Source organism: Hydra viridissima, unplaced genomic scaffold (genome assembly GCF_058129835.1).
Source record: "Hydra viridissima isolate aposymbiotic clone 2 unplaced genomic scaffold, HvirCarnegie_v1 scaffold_2, whole genome shotgun sequence".
NCBI classification, from domain to species: domain Eukaryota; kingdom Metazoa; phylum Cnidaria; class Hydrozoa; order Anthoathecata; family Hydridae; genus Hydra; species Hydra viridissima.
In genome coordinates this window covers 18,891,113-18,917,500 of record NW_028324301.1, presented here as the reverse complement: position 1 = coordinate 18,917,500, position 26,388 = coordinate 18,891,113, and the positions used below count along the sequence as shown (strand labels likewise).

The 26,388-nt window shown below is 28.4% G+C and overlaps 2 protein-coding genes across 6 annotated transcripts in view; one reads left to right on the top strand and one right to left on the bottom strand.

The window, feature by feature from the left end:
• LOC145195110 (polycystin-2-like protein 1) overlaps positions 1-11,950 on the bottom strand; it is a 16,087-nt gene extending 4,137 nt beyond the window's left edge. Inside the window, exons 1-11 of one of the 3 annotated variants that reach the window (XM_090077923.1) lie at positions 11,842-11,935; positions 11,349-11,430; positions 7,820-8,096; positions 7,597-7,707; positions 7,077-7,130; positions 3,806-3,867; positions 3,559-3,713; positions 2,140-2,235; positions 513-648; positions 314-402; positions 1-237 (exon numbers count right to left, since the gene is read on the bottom strand). The exon at positions 1-237 is cut by the window's left edge and continues 163 nt beyond it. In XM_090077923.1, the coding sequence (XP_089934049.1) occupies positions 1-237; positions 314-402; positions 513-648; positions 2,140-2,235; positions 3,559-3,713; positions 3,806-3,867; positions 7,077-7,130; positions 7,597-7,707; positions 7,820-8,090 (1,211 nt within the window). In that variant the 5' untranslated portion in view covers positions 8,091-8,096; positions 11,349-11,430; positions 11,842-11,935. Of the gene's footprint in view, positions 238-313; positions 403-512; positions 649-2,139; positions 2,236-3,558; positions 3,714-3,805; positions 3,868-7,076; positions 7,131-7,596; positions 7,708-7,819; positions 8,097-11,348; positions 11,431-11,841 lie in introns of all 3 variants that reach the window. The other 2 variants (XM_090077922.1, XM_090077924.1) reach the window with 2 other exon arrangements.
• Positions 11,951-14,521: 2,571 nt separating this feature from the next.
• On the top strand, positions 14,522-25,769 carry LOC145181355 (polycystin-2-like protein 1). 3 transcript variants are annotated; one of them, XM_090079025.1, is made up of 16 exons: positions 14,522-14,662; positions 18,184-18,472; positions 18,722-18,832; positions 18,918-18,971; positions 20,306-20,367; positions 20,666-20,820; positions 21,023-21,121; positions 22,461-22,596; positions 22,688-22,776; positions 22,855-23,254; positions 23,429-23,610; positions 23,898-24,251; positions 24,354-24,471; positions 24,565-24,749; positions 24,967-25,213; positions 25,406-25,769. In XM_090079025.1, the coding sequence occupies exons 2-16, from the start codon at positions 18,187-18,189 to the stop codon at positions 25,430-25,432; spliced, it is 2,505 nt and encodes an 834-aa protein (XP_089935151.1). In that variant the 5' UTR covers positions 14,522-14,662; positions 18,184-18,186; the 3' UTR covers positions 25,433-25,769. The 3 variants fall into 3 exon arrangements, with proteins under 3 accessions (XP_089935151.1, XP_089935153.1, XP_089935152.1); XM_090079027.1 differs by having other exon boundaries at positions 25,371-25,769; XM_090079026.1 differs by lacking the exon at positions 14,522-14,662 and adding an exon at positions 16,797-17,488.
• The last annotated feature ends 619 nt before the right edge of the window (positions 25,770-26,388 follow it).

The window sequence follows — 26,388 nt, the reverse complement described above, 5'->3', positions numbered from 1 at the left end:
ATTCCCATAGAAACCAAAATAAGATCAAATATGTTCCAGGTATCAAAAAAGTAAGAAGTGCCATGCTTCTTAAGCTCAATTCCTTCTTCAATTAAGTAGTAGAAAATAAATGCAACAAATATAAATTCACATCCCATCACAAAATGATCCATGGTTGATACATACCGCAACAATTTCAGAGTTCTAAATGTGGAAAATGGCACGCAACCACCAGTAGCTGGATATTCAAACAGCAAACTAATGAAATAATAACTTTTTTGAAAACCAATATAAATAAATTTTAGATAAAATTAGACAGTACTAATTTACTGACGTGACAATGCAGAATAAATTAATGTTGGCATTGTAAACCGTGAAGTCTATAAATACTGCTCTAGTGCCTCGATCAAGCCAAAGATTACTCTATAATAAGAACCAAAAAATATTAACAAAAATATAACTAAACTAAGCAACAAAAAAACTTTTTTTTTTCACTATTAAAAAAGTAAATAAAGTTTTAACAGCTTAACTACCTTTAGATTAGCCAGAGTTTGAATTGATTCATCACTGTTAGCCCCAAGTAATTCAACATAACCACCTCCTGAATAAGTTGAAATTTTCCCAGAAAGTGATCTCCCATTTAACATTTCTTCTGTGTTGTAAGTCCAGCTTAAATAAGGTAGCATCAGTATAACCAACCTCTTTATTAACAGTTAACTTTTTATTAAAAAAAAAAAAAAACCTCGCTACTTAATGTCAAAAACATAGTGCATACATTTATATCAATCTAAATATTTGAGTACTGTTCAATCATAAAATTTATATTCAGAAGATAGAGTTTAATCAAGTCACCCTATAAATGTTTAGTTTTCATTATGAAGAACATGGGAAAAGAAGAAAAACTTTTACTTAAAACTCAAACTTCACATTTAGGCTAGATATTTGGTAAAGAAAACTACATCAAAAGGATGTAGATATACATATGATATATCCACAAGACTTACAAAAATTATAAAGATTAATTTATTGCAGTGATATCTAGAAACAAATCAAACAGATATCTCTATCTGATCTTTACAATTAATTTTTGATAAAAAATATCACAACTATAAGTGTGATATTTTTATCAAAGCATAAAATAAAAAAATAAGATTAAATGTTGTTCATGATCCATTTAATTTTTATTCAAAAAAAGTTACCATAATAAAACTCTAGCTTTTTCCTGGTTAATTCTAGAATTCTAGTTTATTCTGGTTAATTCTATTAGGTTTAAATAATATGAAAACACTTCAACATTTTTTATAAAATACATTTAGTAGAACTGAAGCAATAATTTACGTATTGACAGCTCAATCAAAACTCTGATTATAAGAAACTTTTTAAAATTAGTATATATTTGTAGAAGTTAATCGTAAAGTTCTAATTGACCATTTTTTGTTGCATGTGTCAGTGCATATTAAATTTGCTTTAAAACACATACAATACTGGTGACAATCATTTTCAGCATGTTTAAAAATGTTATAAAGTGGAGAAAGAACCATCTTTTTGATATCTTCTCTTTTAAATATTTGTTTTACCTTAATACTCTTAACCAGCATGAATGGTTAGTTCAAAATCCTCTTTCTTTACAAATCTACTGAACTTTTTTTTGTTAAATTTGGAAGTTACAATTCATAATTGTCTTTTTTTCAAAATATCCATTTACCTCAAAACAAAACTAAAAATATAATAACTTTATTATTTTAATTACTTTTTTTACTAGTACAACAATTGAAAACATTATAGGATATTTATAAGTTTGATGAACAATTACTATTAAATATACAGCATATTGTAAAAAGTTTTTATTTTAGAAAAATCTGAAATTAATCATCGCTTGTAAGTTAAAGTATAACCTCTCTATAGAAGTTAATCTTAGGTAACTGCCTGATAGTATCTGAAACCCTAACTTGGTGTAAAAGTTAACAGGGGAAAAAAAGACGCAATCCAACTTGATACATTATGAGATACTAAAAGAATTTCAACATATTAGTATTGATCATGTTACACTGTTCTCTTTTAAATTTTTCAGTTAACAAAGTATGAAACATGATACTGCTGTTAAGGTATAAATTTTTACAATTTAAAAAAAAAAAACTAAACTATTTAAATTACACTAACGATTCATTCACTGAAACAAATTCTTCTTTAAACTCTTGATCAGGAGAGTATGGAGCATAACAGTTGTTTATTGTCTGCTTGAAATAATCATGTATGCTAAAATTTAAATATAATGTCATGTTTTCTAAAAAAAAAAAAAAAAAGCATAAATTGTGTACAATGCGATTTTCTTGAATAATGAAAAATTTTAAATTATTTTATTTTCCATTCATCTTTTAAAATTTTAAAATAAGTTATAAAAACTTGTTTTAAATTTTTCATTAATGAATCTTAGGGTGGTCCAAAAAAATTAAGTTGAAGCTGGAGGTCATATATTTTTACTCAGATAAAGTTTTAGCTCTTTATTTCAACTAGAAGCAGTGCTAAATAACATACTACTTATTACCATTAAGTTATTAGTTGAAAATATCAATTCAACTTATGTTGGTGAACAACACTTTGATTTGAGTCAAGAGTGGTAAAAACATGACTGAGAGGAGCATGAAGCAATCTCAAGAATTCAACTGACTCATCACAAACAACGAAAATCAAAAGTAGTTTTCTCTTCAAGTGATTAAAATAATATGAAAAGCTGTCTCCATTCGAACTACAAAGAAGCCTGCTAATGATGGAGTTATTACTGCCTCTAATGTAGAGATTGTTACAAAAACTCTTAGTGTAGTCTTGCTAGTCTCGCTAGCCTTGAATGCATAAATACTGATTGAAACTATTAAAAAATCATTATACTTCATTTATATTGAAATCTTAATGATAAAGCAAAGATGTCAATGTGTACTGTACCATTAAGAATTCAACTGCTTTGCACATGATTTACAGGCTTATAGTGAAAAAAGAAAATTCCTTGAGCATTATCTTCCAGTAGGAACACTGATGTGAAATTTTGCTTAAGTAATACCATTAATAGGTCTAATAAACCAAGAGGATGCCCAGATTTCTAGTTTTAACTTAATTTTTTTTCCATGTGTGTGTGGGGACCACCCTAAGGTTCATTTTTTTCTTCACTATAAAAAAAAGCCTCTAAAGAATTTGAAAAATTAACATAAAAACCTTCTAATTAAATTTAGCAAATAGTTTTATTCTTAGTATTTATATAAATGATTTCAAGTCTGCAAAAATTTTAGTGGTAAATATTTTTTTTTAGATTTCTCTTTTGTTTCTTTAAACGACTAAAACATTTATTGGAGTAAAAGTCTGACATTCTTATAGAAAGTTATCTTACGATTATTTGGGAATTTAGACTTAACAAATGAGCCATCTGTTTCAACATGTTAGGGTTTGCTATATTTTCATTAAGAATTATTTCATTAATATTTACAAATTGTATTTGAATGATGACAATGATGATGTCAATGAAGATAACAATTGTGATGACAATTATAATGATCATGATAATGACAATCATGATTGAATTTAACTTACATACAAGAACTATTCTTCACTCGAACTTGGCGCAATCTTGGTCGACCTAATACTTTGTTTTCAAAGAAAATGTAACCTTTTTCAGATTCAGGAACCTTATCCCCATTATAATACTGTTCCCAATAAAGCCCATTCAGCAATGTGCTGCTAGCATACTAAATATAAAAAAATAATTTTTTGTAAAGTGTTTAACAATTTTATTATTATAGAAGATTTACTAAATTTTATGATGAGTTACTAAACTTACATTGAAAAAATCATCCATATTTGCAACATCACCAAATGCAGGATTAGAGCCAGTAAAAAGGTCTAACAAAAAAGAAAAAACACTAAGGTGATGAAAACTTGATGAATCCTTTTCAGAATACCATACCTGTTTCTGAAATTTGATAATCTTTAAAGTAAGGCAAAAGTGACACTTTTTTAAAACACATGTTTCATCAAATGAGAGATTTTGAGTTTGAATTAATTTAGTTCAGTCATTTTGATAATCAAGACTTCAAAACTAAATAAAAACTGTTCTTTTTTATAAATTTTGTTGAATATTTGTTGAGGACTCTACATCTGGGTCTCATAATGGTTTATTTAAAAAAGTAACCTTTTTTTTCATTAGGCATTTTTATACTTCATTTAAAATACATTAAAAAGAGGTTTAACATTTAAAAAAAAGGAAAGCTGAATTAAACAAATTATTTTACTATATAAACATTTTTTTAATTTAACTTAATTTAAATAAAACCTTTATATAGTTAACAGTGCAAGTTTTTCATAACTTATAAAGCTAAAGATGTTGCTGCAGCAGTACAAGGCATATGGGTAAAAGCAAGAGCATTAATTAGAAAGGATTCAAGATATGTTTGAGTGTTATTGCTTAATTTACTGCTTAGGAAAATACACTAGAAATCTCCTTTAGTCTGGTTTACAGATTATTTCAAGAACACTGTATATGGAGATGTCATGAACTGTATATGACTTTCTGTTTAATGCTGTCAAAAAATTATGGACAGTTAAAAATAGTAAAGAGTTTTTGTGAGAATAAGAAAGTTAAATCCAAAACTTTTGTGAGGATGTGAAATCTCATAAATCTACAAAAGATTGTCCTTGAAACTCAGTTAAAAGTTTCAAGGTTTTGTAATTCCATCAAACTACATTTGTATCAGCTTGTGGTAACAAGTTCAGACATTTTATGACTGATAACAAAGCTGTTACTAAACATGATTACAAAGGGCAAGAATATGATGATCCAACCTATAAGAAGGTTTTTATCTTTTTCTTCACTTGAATAAGTTTTGTTTACACACCAATCATAGAATCAGTTTGGGATATAAGTTCTATGTAATATCACCACATCTAACTAAGTTCCTGTAAAGAAAAGAAAAGCCCTTTGACATATTCAGTCAACTAACCAGTAAATCAATACAAACAAAAGTTAACAAAAACTTTAAAAAATCATATACTCCAGTGTAGGTTTTTGAAATGTTCCAAAAAATCATATTGTTTCAAGAAAAGTTTAATTTTTCCATTCAACTTTTAATATAGTTGGCTCCACATAATGCGTGGCACAACTGTTAAAAGAGCCTTTGTGACTGGACAAGAAAAAGAAAACGTCTACCAATTGAAGTTCCCATGGTTATATAAGAACCAATGAATGTCTAACTAATTTTCATTTTTCCCTTGTCAGCACTAAAGTTATTGGGAAGAAAAAATTTTAACAGTTTTAACATCTCAATGTTTCCTCTGCCATTTCCACATTCTGAGGGGTTTAAAAGTTTTTTTGTTCTCAGAAGATCTGATACAGATATTGAAGAAATATTATTAGATTATGAAATTTTCTCATTAAATTCTAAACATTCAAGTGTTCCTCAATGGCTTTGTAAGATTTTGCAAGAATATAGTGCATTTACTAGCCTCTAGGTTAAACAAAAAAACTTTCTGACAGCTGTGCAAAAGTTTCATACTTCAGAACAAGAGACCAAATATTTGTTAACTTTTTTTCAGAAGGCAAGCTATCTTGTTATTGGAAATTATATTCCAGGTTTTCTTTCACAGTTGGTATTATACAGAATTTACGCTGATTGTTGATAATTTTAAGTGAAGCCTCAAATCCTTGTTTTTGAATAATTGCAATACTTATGATACTGTCACAGTTGGTTATTGTGCACATTTGTAAGAAACCCATAATGATATCAAAATAGTATTTGACATATTGAAATATCATGAGCACAACTGCATTATTTGAGTGGATCTAAAAATAATTTAATTTCTTCTTAATTAGTGAGAGACTTAAAATTCCTTGCTATCTCTGCATGTCCAATCATCAGCAGAGAGAAAACTATTTTTCACTTCTCTATTTTGTCTTTATGATACAATTTATTGGACATTGACAACTGACAGTGATTGGTTCATTGTAATCTGAGAAAGCAGCAGCATTCCATTGGCCACAAGCTTGTTCTTGAACAATAAATAAGGAATTTGTAAAAACATTAGATAATAAGGAGAAGGGAGCTTAATTTGTATTTTTACCATTATTCAAAACTTTATTTATCTTAGCCATTATTCAAAACTTTCTTGGAAAAAGAACAATAAAAATGTATTCTGATTTGGTTGTTAGAATGCGCCAGGAGTTTGTGACTTCAGGCACAACATAAAGCAAAACTTAATTTTCTGGATATTTATTTAGAACAATTTTTCAAAAACTTTAGAACTTTGAGCACTAAGAACAGTAGGAGACTACTAACAAAATTATTTGGGACAAGCTCGCAAAATACCAAACTACTTTGGGAGTATCAAATCTTTGCATTTGGCTTCTTGAGGTCTTTTGGAGTGCTCTACTTGATGATTTTAATGGTTTTCTAAGTTTAGCAGTGGATGCTATGTATTCTAAGTCATTGCATCTGCTGCTAAACTTAGGAACCCATCTTTGAAAAGTTCTTACATCTAGAACATCAATTCTATAAACAGAACGAATTGCATTTGTAACTTAAACAGCATTTTTTTCTTGTTGAAACTCATAAAGGATGCACTTAAATGAACTTTTTCTACTTCCATTTATTTAGAAAAAAATATTTCAAAAACAATAAACTATCTTCACTTAAAGTAAACAGTTATATTAAATAAGAAAAAGTTCTCTTTTAAATCATGTATAAAAGATAGTGATTATATTTTAGTTTGCTTATAGCTAAATTAAGATTAAATTTTAATAGCAAAGCTTTTGCATACTCCTAATATTTTAATGTACATTAATTTTTTAGATAAAACTTATATTAGATCTTAAATTAGTCTTTTCCTCATTTTTTAGTTTGCTTTTTTTTAACATATTTTATTTAAAAAAATCTTCAAATTTCAATGCTTCCCCAGTGTAATTTAAAGTAGAAATACTTAAAAGTTAGTACAACTATGGACAATTTATAGTGTAAACATTTGTAAATTAGAGTTCAATTTAATTTGAAAAAATGTTTTCAATTTATAATAATGAGAGAAAAAGATACAAGTATTTCTATCCTTTTATAAATGCATACCTGACATTACTTTTGTGAAATAGTACATTTTTGTGCTGGTCATACCAAATGTCACTAAAAATTGACATAAATTTTAAACTCATGTTAGACTTAAAATTACCCATGGCAAAAATATTAAATAATAGTATAACAAAAGATACAAAAATCCTAAAACCAACTCTACATAATCTAACTTTTCTTATAAGCTGTTTTGTAAATAAGATTACTAAAATTAAACTAAGCAAAGGAGCAGTACAACCAGATGAATAACAGCAAGGGTAACTTGGTATAAAAATGCTAAATTAGTTTTAGCAAGTTTGACAGCCCTCGCATTTAATAAATCTGTTAAATTAAATGATAGCACCAATAAATCTGGCAATTTTAATGCAAGGACTCTAAAGTTCCCTCTCCTGTTCCAAGTATATCCAGTTGACAGTATGTGTTCTAAATTTTTTTGAAAGAATAACTTTCATGGCCTAGAATATGAAAAAAATGTAAATCAACACAATCTATAATGTTTTTTACGAAAATAAATTCTAACCAATACACAGAATAATAAGAAAGACCAAATAAATTGCAAGTTCTCTGATTGTGGTTTTTACAATTGCCTCCTGATCTACAAAATCATCAGTGTATCGTGTCTTCCATATACCTGAGTATTAAAATAATTTTTAAAAAGGAAAAAAATAAATTGAAACATTGAACAACTTATGTCATCACTTATATAACCATCAGTAATATCACCTGATAGATAAGATTCTTACTTCTAAGACTTCTCCAAAATACTGCATAATTTCCTGGAGCTCTTTTCTTTGGTTCCACTATATTATTTTTGGAATTAAAATCATGCACGACATATGGTTCTTCTTCTACTTCACTAAAGAGATTTTTTGATGCATAATCAATATCATCTACATCATCGAACCATGCTGTTTTAGATGATGTTGATTGAGTTCTTGAACCAAAGTGTTTTGTTTGCATTTCAAAACTCGATTGAGAATTAATTAAACTTCCTGATCTCTTCTTTGCACTCATAGTTTTCTAGAGCAAAAAAAATTTGAAAATTTCTTAAAACGACTATTTAAACTTTTTGCAACTTAATGTTCTTTTTTTTTCTCTAGAAAAAAAATTACAATTATGGAAACCACGTGTTAGTTGTTTACATCAGCACGTGGATTTCTACACTGAAATTAAACATGAAGTAAAAAAAAACAAACATTAAAGTTTGAACCGTTTTAGCGTTTTTTTAAACTCATACATAATAGTAAAGTTTAAGTATTTAATATTTTTTAGTTTTTTCATTTGAAGTTTAAAGAAAAAATCCTTTAAAAAATGTACAAATTTAAAATTTTTCCCTTATGAAATAGATATTAAACTTATACATTATTTCATATGCATATTCCAAATTAGTGTTAAAACTATTTTTATATAAATCTAGAATTAAAAAAAAAAAAGTTTTTGTTTAACAGTTTTTTTCGTTTGCATGTTTCCTTTTAAAATTGATTTGAATATTTGGTCAAGGAATTAATAAAATTAAGTTCTTATTAATTTATTTTACTGTTGCGCAAGTATTTTGGATTACCTCTCGGAACCTGTTTGACTATAACTTTTGCTTTTGTAACTATCAATTAAAAACTGGAAAAGCTAACCAGCTTAGTAAAAAGTGTGTAAAAAGAAAATAGAGTATGTAAATAAAGAGTAGAGAAATGTGTTCGATTCAAAAAAGAGAGATAAAGATATTGATGGCTTTATGAGAGTAAAATATTTAGTAATATAAAATGGTCAAACTGGAAAATTCAAAATATATAAAAATAAACAGAAGTTGCGAAAAGTCAGCCTTATTTTTTTCCCATTGCTTTGGAATCACTCCATATAGCACCAGTTTCATTTTAAAAAGTGTATCGAATAAACGAGGAAAACATTCGGCACAATTTTCTTACAGTCGAGTACCAATAACTGGAAAGATTTTTTAAACTTTTACGGAGCAGATAGCTACCTGTTTCTAAATGAAATGAATTGTGATCGTAATAGCCATAAAAACAAAAATGTTATTTTCTTAAGTATAGGTCTTAATACAGTTCAGTTTTACAACTTTCGGAGTAAAACAGTGCTCACAGAAACATATAATTTTAGAAAACTCTGGACCTGTGGGTTCTCGCGATATATGTGAACAAATTTAGAAACTGCATCCGCTGTTTTCATTTCAGTTTCTGTAAATTATGTTTCTTATTTGTTTTAACGCATGTGAAGCAATAAATTAGTTCTAACTATTATTGTTTAACATATAAGTTTAAAGTTTGTGATAGATGACACCAATTGAGTGGTCTCATTTAGCCTTGCTTTACATGGTGTTGTATAAACCCTAATGGGAGATTAAGAGCCAACTTCAATGATTTATTTATTGTGTAAATCAGCAAGAAGAGAACCTTTATTTATTCGATTTATTTTAAATTAACTTACATGCTTTATAATGTTTTTTTTTTCTGTATTAAAGGCTGTTCGGAATCATAATGTCCCATGGGGTTTTTGAAATATTTTTTATTGTTTTAAAGCAAATTTATCTCCCTTTCAAATAAATATAAAGATCAGAGGTGGGCACTTCTGATAAATGTTGCGGTATTCCGATATTCCGCTAGTACCGGACTAAGAAAAAAATATCGGATTATTGGACTAATACATGTATCGGACTTCGACTTTCGGACTAGCCATATTAGATATCCGATATTCCGATAACTAACGGACTAAGCAAAAAGTAGCGGACTATCGGACCGTCCAAATTTTGTATTTCCGTTTGCCTGATTTTTATATATGAAATAATAATAATTTTTTTTGAACAAGTACAGATTCAAATTCACGATCACGCATATCTCCTCTATTTCAACAACTACTCCTGTTTTGTTTTTAAATGTTGCTCTTCCCCTATCCGACCGGGGCCACGTCATTCTCTACTTTAACTGCTGCATTAAGTTAAAGTGTCCGTCAGCGCTGTTAGAATCTTATCTCAACAGCTCCGTAAGATTTCGAGTAACATCGTTATCCTCCTAATCCATAGAGTCCCAAAACACATTGCGTCCAGTTGCCTAAGTTACTAGTTGCGCTACGATAAAGCTGTATAATGTAAATTTTCTACAGTAAATTCGAGAAAGCCGTAGCAACCGAAACTTGTTATTTACCCCCAGTTTCAGTTTTGTGACTAAACAATATAAGTATCAATAAATCATTAATTACTTAAAAAACAATCATTGATGGGTTTTATACTTTTTAAAAAAGTTTCTGTAAACAATTACAGCTAAATATCATGTCAAGTTGAAATGGACAAATATTTAATATTTACGTCAAGTCGGATATCTAGTGCTATAAGCCACAGTGATATGTCAAGCCGGCCTAAAAGGAAAATGAGCCAGAGGAGTAATGAAGAGGAGATAATAATGCTTGACACCTACAGCCAAGGAGATGGCCAGTTTTCCTATGATAAAACTGTAAGGCCTCGAACTCCAAGCCAGAGAGACACCCAGCATACAACAGGCAACATATAACACAGTCAGCCTGTGCAAGATGCCTGTAGCAAGCTGGTGAAAAAAAATCAAAAAATGTTTTTAAATTTATTTTAAGATATCAGGCTATCGCAATATCGATTATCGGACGGGTTATATAGGAGAACTATCGGACTATCGATAGCGGATTAGGAACTCAAACTATCGGACTATCGGATATCGGACTCAAAAAAAGATAGCTTTAAAAAAGTTGATTATAAAAAAAAAAAAAGTTGTGTTCAAAGGAAAACTGTAAGTTGTATCATAAATTCGTGGAGTGAAGGTCGTGGGTTGGAAAGAAAGTCGAGAAACCGAGAAAGAGGTCGTTCAACTTTAAAAAATAATCAAAAAATGATTAGAGGGATGGATACAAATTCAGAGCATTCCATTCCGGATATTGAAAAAAAAATAGTGTTCATAAGTCAATAATCCAAGAAAAGAGATATGACCAAAAGCCAAAAATGTGGTCGAAAACTGCAACGAGAAAAGCTTCAAGGAAATCAAAAGTGCATTGTAACGGATGATGAAACCTACTGCAAGCTGAACGTTTTGACGCTCTCAGACTAGCATTTTTATACAAACCCGAAAAGAACAAAGCCTGGCAATTTGCTAAAATTGATTAAAACCGAAAAATTTGGCAAGAAAAATTGGCAAAACTCAGCCATTTTTCACAAACGGAAACATGAATTCTAATGCTTACTTGAAGGAATGTTTAAAAATAAGCGTTTTTTGCATAAAATCTAAAAGCAAGATGATCTACCCTTCTTCTGGCTTGATCTTGCAATGTACCATATTCAAAAAGTGTAATGGAATGGTGTCAATAAAATGGCCTCAATTATGTCCTAAAAAACATGAATTCAAAAATCATTGAGAAAAAGAAAATGTAACTGGTGTAGAGTGAACCATACAACACTTACATCTATTCGAGTTTACTTGTAGTAAATGCTATTGCTTTTTAAAATTGAAAAAGTAATATAGTTACAAAAGTTACAAAATTAATAAAAAAAACACAAAAATCGCTATAACTTCTATGCGCATGCGCTTGTAGTGTGTAAATTTTGGAAATTTCTGGTGGAAAATTCCAAAGTTAAACGCAGTGTGTCAATTTACCCCTGTGACCAACTAGCCCCGGTTTCCTCTATCATGTAAAATATCGTGAGTTTAAGTTTACGTGTCGTAAAGTAAAGAAAATATTCCAATATAAAACATATTCGAGCGTAAAAATGAGAATTAAAATAAAAAAAAAAAACAACCTTTTTTCAAGTAAATAATCATCAGAAAATAATAATCTTTAATCAGCAAGAAAATGTTGTAAAAATAATACCACCTTTTGATTTTATAGCCGACGAACTTTTAAAATATAATATGGAGTTTTAATTAGACGGTTATATTGAAGTAACTACGATCTGCGTTTGCGTCACGTTTATAGAAAAGTGTCAAAATTTTATACTTTATTTACAAATGATTAATAGAGAGGTGGCATGAATTCAAAAAAAGTTCTATGATTTGCAACCATATTCTACTAATTTTCGCATTTAACTTTGACATTTTCAATAATATCATTGTTATAAGCATATATAATCTTATATCTCAGTTCGCTCCCCTTCCTTTTATATTAGTATATACTGGACGATAGCAAGGCTATTTTGGGGTTCTAAATTTCTTTAAACTTTATTTTGAGGAAGCATGTAAACTAGGTCGCCTTTCTTGAACTTAATTAGAAGACTTTCCTTTTCTTTTAATTTAAAAAATTGAATTAGGGCTCTCAAAAATATTGAAATTACCAAGAAACGTTATTATTTACGGCTTCAATATATAACTGACCCCCCTCCCTGTGTGTAAGGAAGGGAGGGGAGGGGGGCTAAAGATTGCATTATTCTCATAAATAACGCGCAACTTACTTCAATTGCTATAACAGAGATGAAAATGGCAATTATCAAAGTCGTGCCAGTCTACAGTTTTCTGATACAGTTTTTTCAGTCTACAGTTTTTCCCCCTCCCCCAATTGAACGTTTTTGAATTTTTTACATTATTTTCATATTTGCAAAAAATCTTGTGCGCAAAGGAAATTAGAAAATATTAATATTAAACGAATGAAAAATTGATTTAATAGTGGTTAGCATGTGATTTAAAAAACTGTCTCAAACAATGGCAGATGTATGAATAAAGCCCGTAAAACACTGGGAATGCATTTTATTTGTGTCTAGCTAATAGATATTATATGCATGAGGTAATTTCTGATCGATTTGATGTATGTTTCTGATTTACAGATTTACAACCGAACCATTCAAAGGATTAAATATAATTCTATATAAGACATTTTCAGAAAGTTTGCAAAATTTCCAGTATTATCAACCTAATTAGACGATACTGTTTACTGCGGTATCAAAAACTTGAAATGATTAATCGTAGATTAGTTAATACTTTCTCTGCCCTAATAGCAGGTTTATGTTCAGACTAACCATACGGCAACCGACAGTTTCAAGCAATGGTTAGAATTGGATTTTAACAGTAAGAAAATCCCTGCCCAAAATTTATCATTTAATTTAACCGAACCGTGACAGCCGTTGTTTGAAGAGTTGTGATCTTAACCGAAAATTTATTTCAAATAAAACAAATATCAATGCTTATGTTTTACTGATGAAAATTTTTTTTTTCTTGAGCGTTTTTTTAAAGAGAGAAACTCACTTTTCAGATGATAACAGATACAACTCAAACAAATAAACTGGCAATTACAGCTAGCGCAGAAATTTTGCGGACTTAATTTTCGTTTTTTGTTTTTGTTTTTCAAAACATCCAGATTGAAGGGGCAATAAAACTACAGATGTTAGCTTTTAAGATTCATTTAATATTTAGTTATCTGCCCTCTGTTTATAAATACCATTTCAATACGTTTCGGCATGCTTTCAGAGAGTTTTTGAAAGTATTGCAGAGACATATCCTGAATCCAAGCTCTTTTTATTTCTGTCATCACTTCTGGAATCACAGTGCAGCACACTCGAAAAACCTTTCATTTATTTTTCCTAGCAATGACGGGTGCATTTTTTTCAACTCTGCGGCATTTAATGGGGATTTCTAATTTCCTTCCTTTAATTCAAGGTATCATTGCCCTTAGACGTTAATCTTGGCCTACGAGTTCACTTTTTATTTGAAGAAATTGCTTCAAAAGGAAGAGTTTTACTTTGTTGAAGAATTTTAAAAACACTAATATTTGATCTCTTCGTACGCTCCATTATCATTTTGACGGGAACTTTTTCTGACCCCAAGCGATTAATTAGACTTTTTCCATGTCTGTTTAATTGTCAATTAAAACGATTGAAATGTGATGCCCGTATTCATGATTAAAATATTAAAACGATTTTCTTCGTTTTATTAAAAACCATCATTAATCGAATTATTCGTTTTTCGCATTTAAAACGGTTGCATTAAACGATTACCTGGAGGTTAGTTTAGGCGTACTTAATGGATGATTACTTTTATGAAAACCAATCTTTTTTTTCTTAAATTCTTGGCTTATTCAATTTTCACATCTTTTGTTTTTTATCGAATGAATAATAGGAGTTTAAAAACTCATTCTTTGTACAGGTCGCACAAAAGTTTTAAGTTTTAGAAAATAAACGATAGTTTAAATCAGAACAAAGAACTGTTTATCCGTACAAGTGTCATGATACAAGTTTTTATTCGGCAACGTATTCAAAAATTCAACAAATATAATAAAAAATGAAACACAGAGATAGTGACGATAATCACAATTCCGCTGATCAACTTTTCAACAGAATGTGTAATTGTAATAAACAACCATTGAACTGAATAAACTTGATTGAGGTTTTTTACCGTTGCTATGCTTTTCTCAATGACAAAATCAATATAAAATTTTGCCATTTTCAATTATTCATGCTCTATTATATGGTTTCAGTTGCTAATTCCAGGCATATGCCCCATAATCCTTTATTTCTTGAGAAAGATTTCAAAATGCAAACCAATTCAATAACGTTGTAGCATTTGAAATAAATCGATTTTCACTTCTGGTTTTTTTTTCTTTTTGGTTTTTTTGTTTCGCGCTTTCAGAAATCAGTAAGTTTGTTTCTGTCATTTTTTAATTTTTGCGTTTAAATTCAAATTTTTGTAATTACATGTTACCTTTTGCGACAACCAACAGTATTTTAAAATAAGTGCAGTTAATTAACTTATTTAGGGATATGATACGTGGAAATTTGGATTTTTGATAAATGATTCCAAATTTGAAATAAAATTTGTGCTTTGTATCTGCTGTTTGTAGCAATATTTACTTAACTTTGAACTATTAAAAAAAGAAAATCAGACTGTTTAGATATTTCTTACAATAAATAAGTTCTTTTAAGCTAGTGTTTTAAAGTTATTGAGGTTAATTGATTTGAATTAGGTACATTATAAGAGGAAAGTTGGATTTTTAATAAACTATTCAAAATTAAAAAAGTAATAACGTTTAACAAGCATGTGAAAGTTCATGTAATTGTTCTAAATATTTCCATTCAAAGCAATATTTTTAGAGGAGTGATTCTGAGTTCAGTGTTCATGATTAGGCTCAGAAAAAATGTCTTCGCGAATGTAAACCTAGATTCGTTCAACTCTGTTAAAAACAACATAAGAAGCTATAAAGAGTAATTTTCCCGTGTTCTTATTTTTTATTCTTCATTTTTCCAAAAAAGAAAACTTGAAAAGTAAAATAGATTGATTTGGTAAAAATATTGTTGACCAAATTCAAGATGTGGACATTCCAAATCCCGCTTATTAGGGTTTAGAGAAGATCATCTAAAAAGAGATGATTTCAATTCAACTGATTAAATTGAACAGACAACTCCTGAAACTAAGAACTGGCGTTTGGTATTTGTCCGTCTCTGTTCATTAAATTTTCGCTCGGTACTGGTAAATAATTTGAACATACGGAAAATATAACGAAACTTTCAGTAAACGTTATAATAACTTTAAACATTTGCCTTTAAAATGCATTTATTAGCAAATAATTACACTTATAGGTGTCAAGTAGCAGTGAACCTCAAAACCTAAAAAAAGAAAAGGTTTTATTTGTACACTTCTTGTTACCTCCTTAACCTTTTGGTAAGGACTTGAATAGAATGAATTTTTGTTAATTTTTTGCTGACCCATTATTTACAATGTTACAAAAGTCTTAATTTTGGTTTTTGACTGCAAATAAAAGTGACTTAAATAACTTTTTATATAATATAAATGCAAAGGGACGTACATAAGTACTTCGAAAAAGTATGACTTTCAAATTACATTTGAAAGTGAAGATATAGAACCAAAATTTGTTCAAATTTCATCTTCAGAGAGAATTTTCAGTGCTGGTGGCGCACTTACAAGAGTACAAAGCTGCAACCAATTCAAGTTGAATAGATACAATACATCCAGCAAAACTATGACTAGATTACCATTAGAACATCTTGACTTCAAAAGAAGAAGAAGAGTTTATTGTTCTTGAAAATCCACCACCTGAATTTGGGAAATTGGTGAACTCAAAGTAGCACTCAAGAATCTTCTGCTAATGAAACAGCAACTGAAACTTCATTGGGTACTGGCACACCAATTGCTCACACTCCAACTAGGTCAAGATACCCATTAACTGGGACTGCTGATGCTGGTTCAACAATTGACCTTGATTAGACTTTTTATTTTGTAACTTTTCACTTTAATTGGCCTTTAATAATAAATTTAATTTGATTGTATATGTTTTTTTTTTAATTTTTTGTTTTAATAAAAACTAATGAAATATAACATTATGAACTAATTTTTTTATCTTTTTTATTGCTTATAAAAGCAGATACTGATAAATATCGTTAGTTATCATTAGTTACCAAAAAATATCGTTAGATATCGGAAAATAACGAGAATTAAAGATATTGTAAGTTACAAAAACCCACATTTATTTTTTACCTCTAAAAGTTCCGATAATATCGAAGAAGTTCGATAATTTATCGAAAAAATTTTGATAACATTTTCGATACAAGTATCGTATCGAAAATGTATCGTATCAAAATAATTTTGCTACGCAGACGCTTAATTTTAATTATAAATTTAAATGTAATAAATTTAAATATAATTAAATTTAATATTAATTTTGATAAATTATCCAAAAGCATATCGCAATTTTTGTTAAAAAAAACTCGTTTATTTCTGTTAAAAGTCCTTATTACCGGTAATAAGGACTTTTAATCTAGTGCGAGAAACATTCGGCTTCGGCTCAAATTTCGGTTTCGGTCGATCACTGCCAGTAACTTTCTTTAAAATACGTTAACATTTTGGCAAAAGAACAAATGTGTTTAATAAAAATTAAGTCAAATTGACCAACAATGGGGGAGAGAACATTAAGAAAAAAAAACATGAATGTGGATTAATGTCTTACAAACATTCCAAAGCATCAACTTAATGCCTGTAATATCAAATTGTCTGATGCTTTAAAAAGGCCTTAGAGATTTCTATGTTTGGTTTGATCCGAGGGCTACTGTAGGAAAGTATGAAGATACCATTTGATGAAAAGATAGACAAAGTGCTCGTGAATGCTAATGGTAACAATTTCATTACTGACTGTCAGACGCTCAGGGCAGTTGATCTCTTCATTAAAAGAAAAAAAACTTGAACTAAACCAACTTTAAAATGTGTTACTATTTGTTAAGAGTTAGTCGCCAAACGGGCTTGTGAAAGGGATTGACAAGATGAATAATACTGCTTCCTGTTTCGAGAAAATCTCACTTATTTCTACTTTCAGCTCATTATCTAAGAGTCTTCAGTTGTGTAGCATTGTGAGTACCATTTGAGAAAATCTTAACACTTAGACAACCATACAACCAGTTTCTTGCAACAAAATCTACAAAAGAACTGAAGTCTGACTTTAGAAACTTTTTAGTAAGTATTTTCCTGCTTTTCCTACCATGACTATACATTTAAGTCAAGTATTTACATTCAAGGAGAAGTTCTGGGGGATGTTAAATTTAATTTAACTATTAAAGTTTATAGTATTATTCCAAATAAGGTAAATTGTACTCATTGTACTCAGACATTTACACTTAACAATGCTTTAGATGTTTTGTTATGTTTTTTTTTTTTTTAAAAAAAAAAAAAGTTATTGGTGCTTATTTAAATGGAAATACTAGTAAATTATTTTATGGGTAACAGAAGTTATTGGTTTTTCACAATTTCATAATAGGGCTGCAATAGGCAATTGTATGATTAGTTATGTGTAATTATTCATTTAAATCCATAATATATTAGAAAAATTAGTTTTGTCTGGAATTTCGTATAGCATTAATGTTACCAAATTTTTTTCAATTACAGTTCAAGAACTTAATCATCTTTCTTATATCTCAAAAATTTTATTAATTGAAAAAAATTGATTTTAATTTTATTTATTTCTGAGATCATTTTCTTTTAATTTCCACTGACTTGGTAATCTCTGAAAGAAAATTTATTGTATACGTCTTTACAATGGTTATATATATGTCTATATATATACAAGGTATATATATACGTCTTTACAAGGGTTCTTTTTTTGTTTAAGTTTCTACCATACCTTTTCAATGTTTCTTGATCATTTATTTTAGGACATGAGCACAAAAAGAAGATTAAAAAATACACAAGGTTCTCAAATAAGCCTTCAACATGAAATGTCAGTTCGTAGTGCCAGTCCGGGCTCCAGAGCTGCATCAGTGTTATCAAAGAAATCAGCATCCTTAGATGATGATGTTGATGGCATGAATTATGCTCCAAAAGTTAATGCTTCTACTGGGGCAAAGGAGCTTTACAATACTCAAACTGCTGCTTCTCCTGATCACAAGATCTTAAAGAATCAGCCAGCAGGATGCTGGCAAACATTTTCTAGAGGTGTCAGAGGTATGAATTTCAATTTGTACTTACCTTTATGAAGACTTATTCGCTAAATGTTAATAAAAACTATTTTTCACAAAGATAAAGGAGGCAATCTCCTTTGTAATGTAAAAAAAACTAGAGTGAGAGGTAATACTTATTTAAATTTCATTCAAAATTTGCTGATGTTTTGATTTTTTTAAAACTTACTTGAACTTGAAACTGTTATGTTTGAGCGGTCATATTGGGTCAGTCAATTAAAATATTGAATTTTAGGATTGTGGAAGACACGATATACTGATGATCTTGCAGATCAGGAAATGATTGTAAAAACTACTTTGAGAGAACTGGCAATTTATCTTGTCTTTGTTATTATTTTGTGCATTAGTAAGATTTTAAATTAATAAAAATTTGCTTCTCATTAAAATATAAATAATGAATGTTCCCTATTTAAGTAATCTTACTTTTTCAGTGACATTTGGTATGACCAGCTCTACTATGTTCTATTTTACCAAAGTAATGAAAGGTATAAAAAGTTTTTATTTGGATGTGTTTATCCAGAACTAAAAAAAAAAACTATCCAATTCTTATAAATGCTTAGCATTATTCAGACAAGTTAAGTAATTTTTAAGAAAAAAAAAAAAAAAAACAGACAAGTTATTCAATTTCCACAGTATTATTTTATTTATGGTAGTGGATAAAATAATAAGAGAGATATTTTATTTATGGTAGTGGATAAAATAATAAGATAGATATTAAATAACTTTTGTACTGAAATTTTGTTTTTTAAACTTAGTTTTAACCAATGAATTACTGCATATCAGGCTAATCATTTCAAGTCAAAGTTTTGATTCAAGTAATCAAGTCTCTAATACAGGTCATTGTAAAAGCCTAAAGATTTACTCTTTATAATTCTAAATAACAATTTCGCTGAAAATAGCTATAATTAAACAATTCAAATAATCCACACAAAAAAACTAGAAACCTTTTTAACATTTTTAAAGAAATACTGTTTAAATTAATGTTAACACAATTATGTTTTACCCATATTATACTTACCTGTGTAATAGCTTCTGTAACCAACTTGATGCTTTAAATAGGTAATCTTTCAAGCAGGTAACTATTTGAGTGGGTAATAGTATGCAATCTCTTGAGTAATTAACCTTTTGGAGAGGTAACCCTATGAAAAGTTAGTATTTCCTGTAGGTAACCTTTTGAGCACCTTACCTTTTGAGTAAGTAATCTTTCAAGCAGGTAGCCCCTTGAGTAGGTAATCTTTCAAATAGGAAACCTTTAAATAAATAATTATTTGAATAGTTAGTTTTTTAAGGAGGTAATCCTTTGAGTTCATAAATTTTTGAGTATTTGAAAAAATATCTAGAATTACTTTAAAATAAATTCTCTAATCTCAGTTTTAATTGCAAAATGTTTTGAGTTATTTACAGCGCTCCAAAAAGTATTAAATGAAAATAAACTTCATATTTTTCTTCTTTATTTCTTCTGATTTTCAGCAAAAATGGTGTTCAAAAGAAAAAAGTGTATAAAAATTTTTAATATTAATTTTTTATATTATATAGAATATTATTTTCTTAGAAAAAAAAAAAAGCAAAAATTTATTTTTTAATATTAATCTTAAATAGAATGTTAGTTTCCTGAAAAAAAGGTGTGTAAAAATCTATTTCTGAACACTTATCTTCTGTTATATTATGTAGAATATTAATATTCTTAAAGAAAATAAAAAGAGTAAAAATATTATTCTTCTGCAAAAGTTTACTCCAAGTTTTGTTTTAAGTTTACCCAAAAAAACAAATTTTTTGTGAACTTAAAATAAGATAATCTATTTATTTTACTTTTTATCAGATCTTTTTACTGGAGAAAAACCAGCATTTGAAGAGGTTGCATCTATGGAAGATTTTTTTACCGTAAGGATTATTTGCAAGCTAGTAACTTCCTTAATTTAAAGTACTCTAAACAATGATATACTTTAATTAAAAGTGCTTATAAAAGTGGTGTAAATATATTGATTAAATTTAAAATAAAATTCAGAGTTTTTATTGATTCGATTTGTACTTGTACAGAGTTTTTCTAATTGTGTTTTGGACTTTGGGGTTAATATTTAATTTTAATTCTCTTTTAGCTAAGGATGAATTATGATTTTCTGTAAAAACATAATATTTAATCTTTATTAATCTAACCCATAAAGTAATCTTTTTGCTTTAGTATTCTAATAAAACATTGTTACCTGGACTATATTGGGAACAATTTTACAATGGTGATGAAGTTCCTGACAATATGAAAGGGTATATCTACTTTGAAAATAAAATATTAGGTCGCCCAAGACTGAGACAGGTTCGAGTTAATAACGATTCTTGTATGTAAGTAAAATATTTTTAAAAAGTTACTCATTAAAATACTTTAAATATTTTAAAACTAAATTAACATAAAACTTATGTTCATTTTTCTAAATTAAAATTTTCCTAAATAAATAAACTAAGTTAAACTATTTTGAATAAAAATTTTGAAAAGTTTTTTTTTTTAAAAGAAGAGGCAAGACAAAATTTTTAATTTATACTTCAGTGTCCATGATTACTTCAAGAAAGACATAAAAGAGTGCTATGCTCCTTATTCACCAGATGTTGAGTCTAAAACTAGTTTTGGACTAAAAAATGGAACTGCGTAAGTTTTTATATGATTAACTGTAAGTGACATAATATGTAGCCATTGAAATTCAGTTTGGTACTGCGCAGTTGAACTAATGTATCATTTTTTAACATCAATATACTTACATAATATAAACTTAGTAGTTGAATGATTTAAGTGTGATATACTGAAAACAAAATATTTTACACAATACTCATTAGGTACTTAAATTGCTCGAGCAATCAAAAGATATTGTTAAATCATGGTGTTGTTATGTGCTTTCTTTAAAGTTGGAAATTTATGAAATGCAATACTAATAGAAAGTTAGATGAGCAATAAATGTTATTGCTTACTCTCAGTCAACTCCAGGACTATCAACTCCAATAATAATTCAGATAATTGTAATGTTTTTGTTGATTAGATCCCATTTTTTTCATGTTGATAGAAGGAAAAATATTACAGTGAGCACATCTACAGTTCTTGTACAGCAGAAGTGAAGCTATGCAGAATAACCTTGTGTTCACATGTATTTACTTAAATTTATTTCAGTTGTAAATTATTACACAATTTACAGTAAATAATGTAATAATTTTTAAAAAATATTTAAAACTTGTTAGGGAATAGGCTGTAATACTTTTGTTTTTTTATTTAACAATGATAATGGCATTCAACTGAAATATGTCATAATAGTATTAATTTAGTATTAATTTAGTAGTATAAATTAGTATTAATTTATTTACACTCATTTATCCTGGAATTGTGAGAAATATTTCCTATAATATTTAAAATAGTTATAATTTCTCAAAGATTTGTCAGAAAGAATCTCAATATTTAGAGGGGAAAACCCTTAAAGATAAAATCAGTTTGTTTTTTTTCTGTATGGTTTCAAAACCTTAAAAGATTGTTAAAGGTAATTTCTTTCCTAGACATTTAAGTGTTAAAGCCAACCCTGCTTTTTTTTAAAGAGTATCATAAATGAAAGTCCCAAGTCAATGGAAAAATAATAAAAACCAAACACTTTTTAAAAATAGGAAAAAGATCAAAATATTTAATTTGGCATAAGAAGAGTGAAGGAATCTTTATAATAAATTCTCTTCAACAAACAAACTATAGATATATAATTGCATCACCTCATGTATATTTTGTAATTTAAGTTATGAGATGTTGATGCTAAAATTAATTGAAACTAATATCATTAAAGTTTAAATTTTCACAAAAACACACTTAATCTCTCTGTTTTCACTAGATAAAAAAATGTAAATAGTTAAATGAAAAAGGTTTTTCTTTTTAAAGAGCTTACTAAAATATAATAAGGTAAGAGAAATAAGAGTATTATAATAGTTCTTTAAATTATTATATTTTCATTCATATTCAGTTGGACATATGCTACAGAAGATGAACTCAATGGAAGGTCACTTAATGGAAAAATGTCTTCATACTCAGGAGGAGGTTTTACAGTATTGCTTGGGGCTACTAATGATCAATCATCTCAAATTTTAGGTGATCTTCAGGTTGTTAAATACCCTGTTAAGTATTTTTATGAATCAATTTACTAGTTAGTGCAAAATTGATCAGTTCAAATTTTGATTATTTTTTTTAAAGCATTACCTTTGGCTTGATCGAGGCACTAGAGCAGTCTTTCTTGATTTCACAGTTTACAATGCCAATATCAACCTGTTTTGTATTGTTACGTGAGTGATTGGATTTTAAAACTATAATTTTTTTGTATTTAACTATCATTTATAATTTTCTATACATAATGATATTAGACTGCTCTTTGAGTATCCAGCTACTGGTGGTTGTGTCACATATTCCACTTATCGAACACTGAAACTATTGCGATATGTAACAACAATGGACCACTTTGTGATGGCATGTGAAGGGATATTTATTGCATTTATCCTTTATTACTTCATTGAAGAGTCAATTGAAATAAAGAAGCATGGGACTTCTTATTTTTCTGATGTGTGGAACATCTTTGATCTAATTGTAATTTGTATGGGATTTATTTGTATTGCATTCAATATCTACCGCACAATAGCAGTTGGCAAGATTTTGCAGGATTTGTTAGATAAACAAGATCAATATGCAAACTTTGAGTCTTTGGGTGAATGGCAGACAAGATTTAATGACTTTGTTGCTGTTGCAGTTTTTATTGCTTGGATTAAGGTAATACTAAATCATAGCCAGTTCCTCACATATTAGTAATTCATCAAATTAGTTACAATATTGGTTGATTACTTTCACTATCCTTATTAAGTTTACAAAATTTGTATAACAATTTAAAAAGTAGTTATTTGCATATATTTTTCATTACAGATATAATTTTTTTGTTGATATCAGATTTTTAAGTATATCAGTTTCAACAAGACTATGACACAACTACAATCAACACTTTCTCGCTGTGCAAAAGACATTGCTGGCTTTGCGGTTATGTTTTTTATTGTCTTTTTGGCATATGCTCAATGGGGTTATCTTATTTTTGGAACGCAAGTTGAAGATTACAGTACTTATGTTAATTGCATGTAAGACTTTAATAGTAAAATTTTATTTATTTAAATTTTCATTTACAACTTTTATGTTTCATTTTTCGTTTTAACTAAGTTTTTTCAATTAGAACTTTTAAATTACTTTGTATATTTAGTATTTATTATTTCCTACTTTATCTTTTGAATATTTCTGTTTCATAGTGGTTTTATTTTAATTTAATGATTATAAAAGTATTTTCCAATCTCATCCTTGCCGATTTCAATTAGCAAACTAGAAGTTAATTTATACAGAATTAAATTGTAAAAATGTTTTTCTGTAACAGCTTTACTTTATTTCGAATCATTCTGGGGGATTTCAACTTTGGTGATATGCAGAATGCCAGCCGTTATTTGGGCCCATTATTCTTTATCACTTATGTATTCTTTGTATTCTTTGTTTTAATCAACATGTTTTTGGCTATCATCAACGATACTTATGCAGAAGTAAAATCAGATCTTGCAGAACAGCAAGATGAATTCCAAATAGGTGATTACTTCAAAAAAGGCTATGATAAAATGATGAGCAAGTTGTCATTTAAAAGAGAAAAGATTGTTGATATTCAAAAAGCACTTCAAAATGCTGATACAAATCAAGATAATAAAGTAGACTTTGAAGAATGGAGAGCAGAATTGAAATTGTAAGCTTACAAATTTTTTAGGACTTTTAAATTTATCTCAATATCTTTACAGTTGTTATTTAAAGTTATAGTTTGGCTTTAGTTTAAAATTAATTTTTCTAGACGTGGACATGCTGATGCAGAAATAGAGGCAGTATTCGCTCGATATGATGTTGATGGAGATAGGACTCTTAATGACATAGAACAGAAAAAGATGCAGAATGATTTGGAAGGACAAAAGGTTTTCATTTAAAATTTCCCTTTATATTAATTTACAGCATAAATCATATTTTATGTGTTCAGTGCAAATAATTCACATGTATGTTTTATCAAGAATGAAATAAGTGAAGAAATTGAAGAAGTAAGTAAGGCTAAGAGTGAGGTGAAAAAACTTCAAAGTAAGATAAGCTTACGATCAAACAGTGGTGAAGATGAAAATGAAGGAAGTGATGATGGTAGTGAATCTGGTTCACGTGGAAGGGCTGGTAAAGGTCGTGTTGGATATGAAGAATTTTCAGTGTAAGTTATGACTAAAATAAATATTAGATCAGTTAGTTTTTTATCCTTTAAAATGGATGTTGGCTAATCATAATGTTTAAATCTGCAGAGGTTTTTTAAAAATTAGGCTGTTGATTTTTTTTTTATTGTGGAAATGTATTCAACAACTTTTACTTCTCTTACTTCCTGAATGTTAACTTTAATTATTAACAATATTTAAATATTTCCTGACTTTTAGTTTGGCACGGCGCGTTGATCGAATCGAGCATAGTATCGGAAGCATTGTTTCAAAAGTTGATTCTGTGCTGTCGAAGTTAGAAGCCATGGATAAAGCAAAGATTAAACGACGCGAAACAATGACTCGACTTTTGGACAGTATTGCAGAACAAGGACTGAGTGATTCTGATTTGAAAAAAAGTGAAGCCGGTGCCTCTCTTATAACAGCACCTTCCAAAAAAGATAGAAACATGTCAGTGTCGATCAAGGTAAAGTTCCCCATAAACGGAAACAATTGTTAAATAAATTTTTTTTTGTTTTTATGTTAATGGTTCTTAGGCTTATGTTGAGTTGTTATTGAATGTTGCTGCATGTTTAAAAAATTAAAAAAGATAAAAAAAGCTTTTGTTTGTTTTCTATTTATAGATGGATGTTTAACGCAACTTCCAATGTTTTTTTAGGAAGGCTCTTCTTTAAATAATAAGTAGAAGACACGAAGGATTTATTTTAAAGTAATTATTTGCTTTTACGTTATTTAATATTTGGTTATTTATTTTATACTGACGCACAGAACTCCAGTTAAATGTAGTTTAGCAATCATTAAAAAGATCGTCTTCGGTTTAAATAAGAAGAAATACATCTATTTATAAATTTTCTAATTATTTGTTTACATTTTGAAAAGTGCATAATCAATATCTGGTATCACTTTACGAAATTTTACCTTATGTTTTTTTGGAGTGTTTATTTATAGAAGACAGGTGTTTATGTATTAGCTTTATTTATAACGACTTTAAGATGTTCTTGAATACATAAAAGATCAATTTGCTGTTTGTTTTTTTTCAGCTTACTAAATTCATTTTTGAAGTAAATTGATTATTTTCATGAAGTTTGTTTTTGTTGGCGAATCTAATGAAAACAGAGTTTACCATTTCAAATGTTAGTGTAGATGTCTGCAAGTGACAGCGTCATCATCATCATCTTACTATTAGATCATCATAATACTTTTTAAGCCAAACTACCATAATTCCATTAACCGCCAAAAATGAAATATGTATGTTTGATTAGTAATGTTAGGGTAATGAAGAGACGTGTAAGTTATAAACGTGATTTTATCCACAAACTTTTGAACTTGATAAATAGGTTTTTGATTTGCAGTTTTATTTATTTAGAGATTTACAATTTTAAAGATAAACAGCATTTGATTGCGCTTAATTTATGAGGCAAAAGAAAATGATATCAAAACAAGTTTGCTAAACGAATTTAATAGTGTTGCTACGACTTTGAAATTATTCGACTGTCGACTAAACCGATTAATGTATTTTTCAAATCGACTAAAATCGACTTAAACATTTTTAAAATCGACTAAGTCGATTTAGTCGAAATATCTAAATAAAAAATTTTATTATAATCATATACTTTAATGTTTCTTGACAATTTATCTTTT

What these genes read in the sequence shown, in the direction of transcription:
- LOC145181355 (XM_090079025.1), top strand. Translation starts at nt 18,187, where the DNA reads ATGAGCACAAAAAGAAGATTAAAAAATACACAAGGTTCTCAAATAAGC. An exon ending in GGACTAAAAAATGGAACTGC is followed by an intron (nt 21,122 to 22,460) that starts GTAAGTTTTTAT and finishes ATTCATATTCAG; the next exon opens with TTGGACATATGCTACAGAAG. An exon ending in TGGAGAGCAGAATTGAAATT is followed by an intron (nt 24,252 to 24,353) that starts GTAAGCTTACAA and finishes TAATTTTTCTAG; the next exon opens with ACGTGGACATGCTGATGCAG.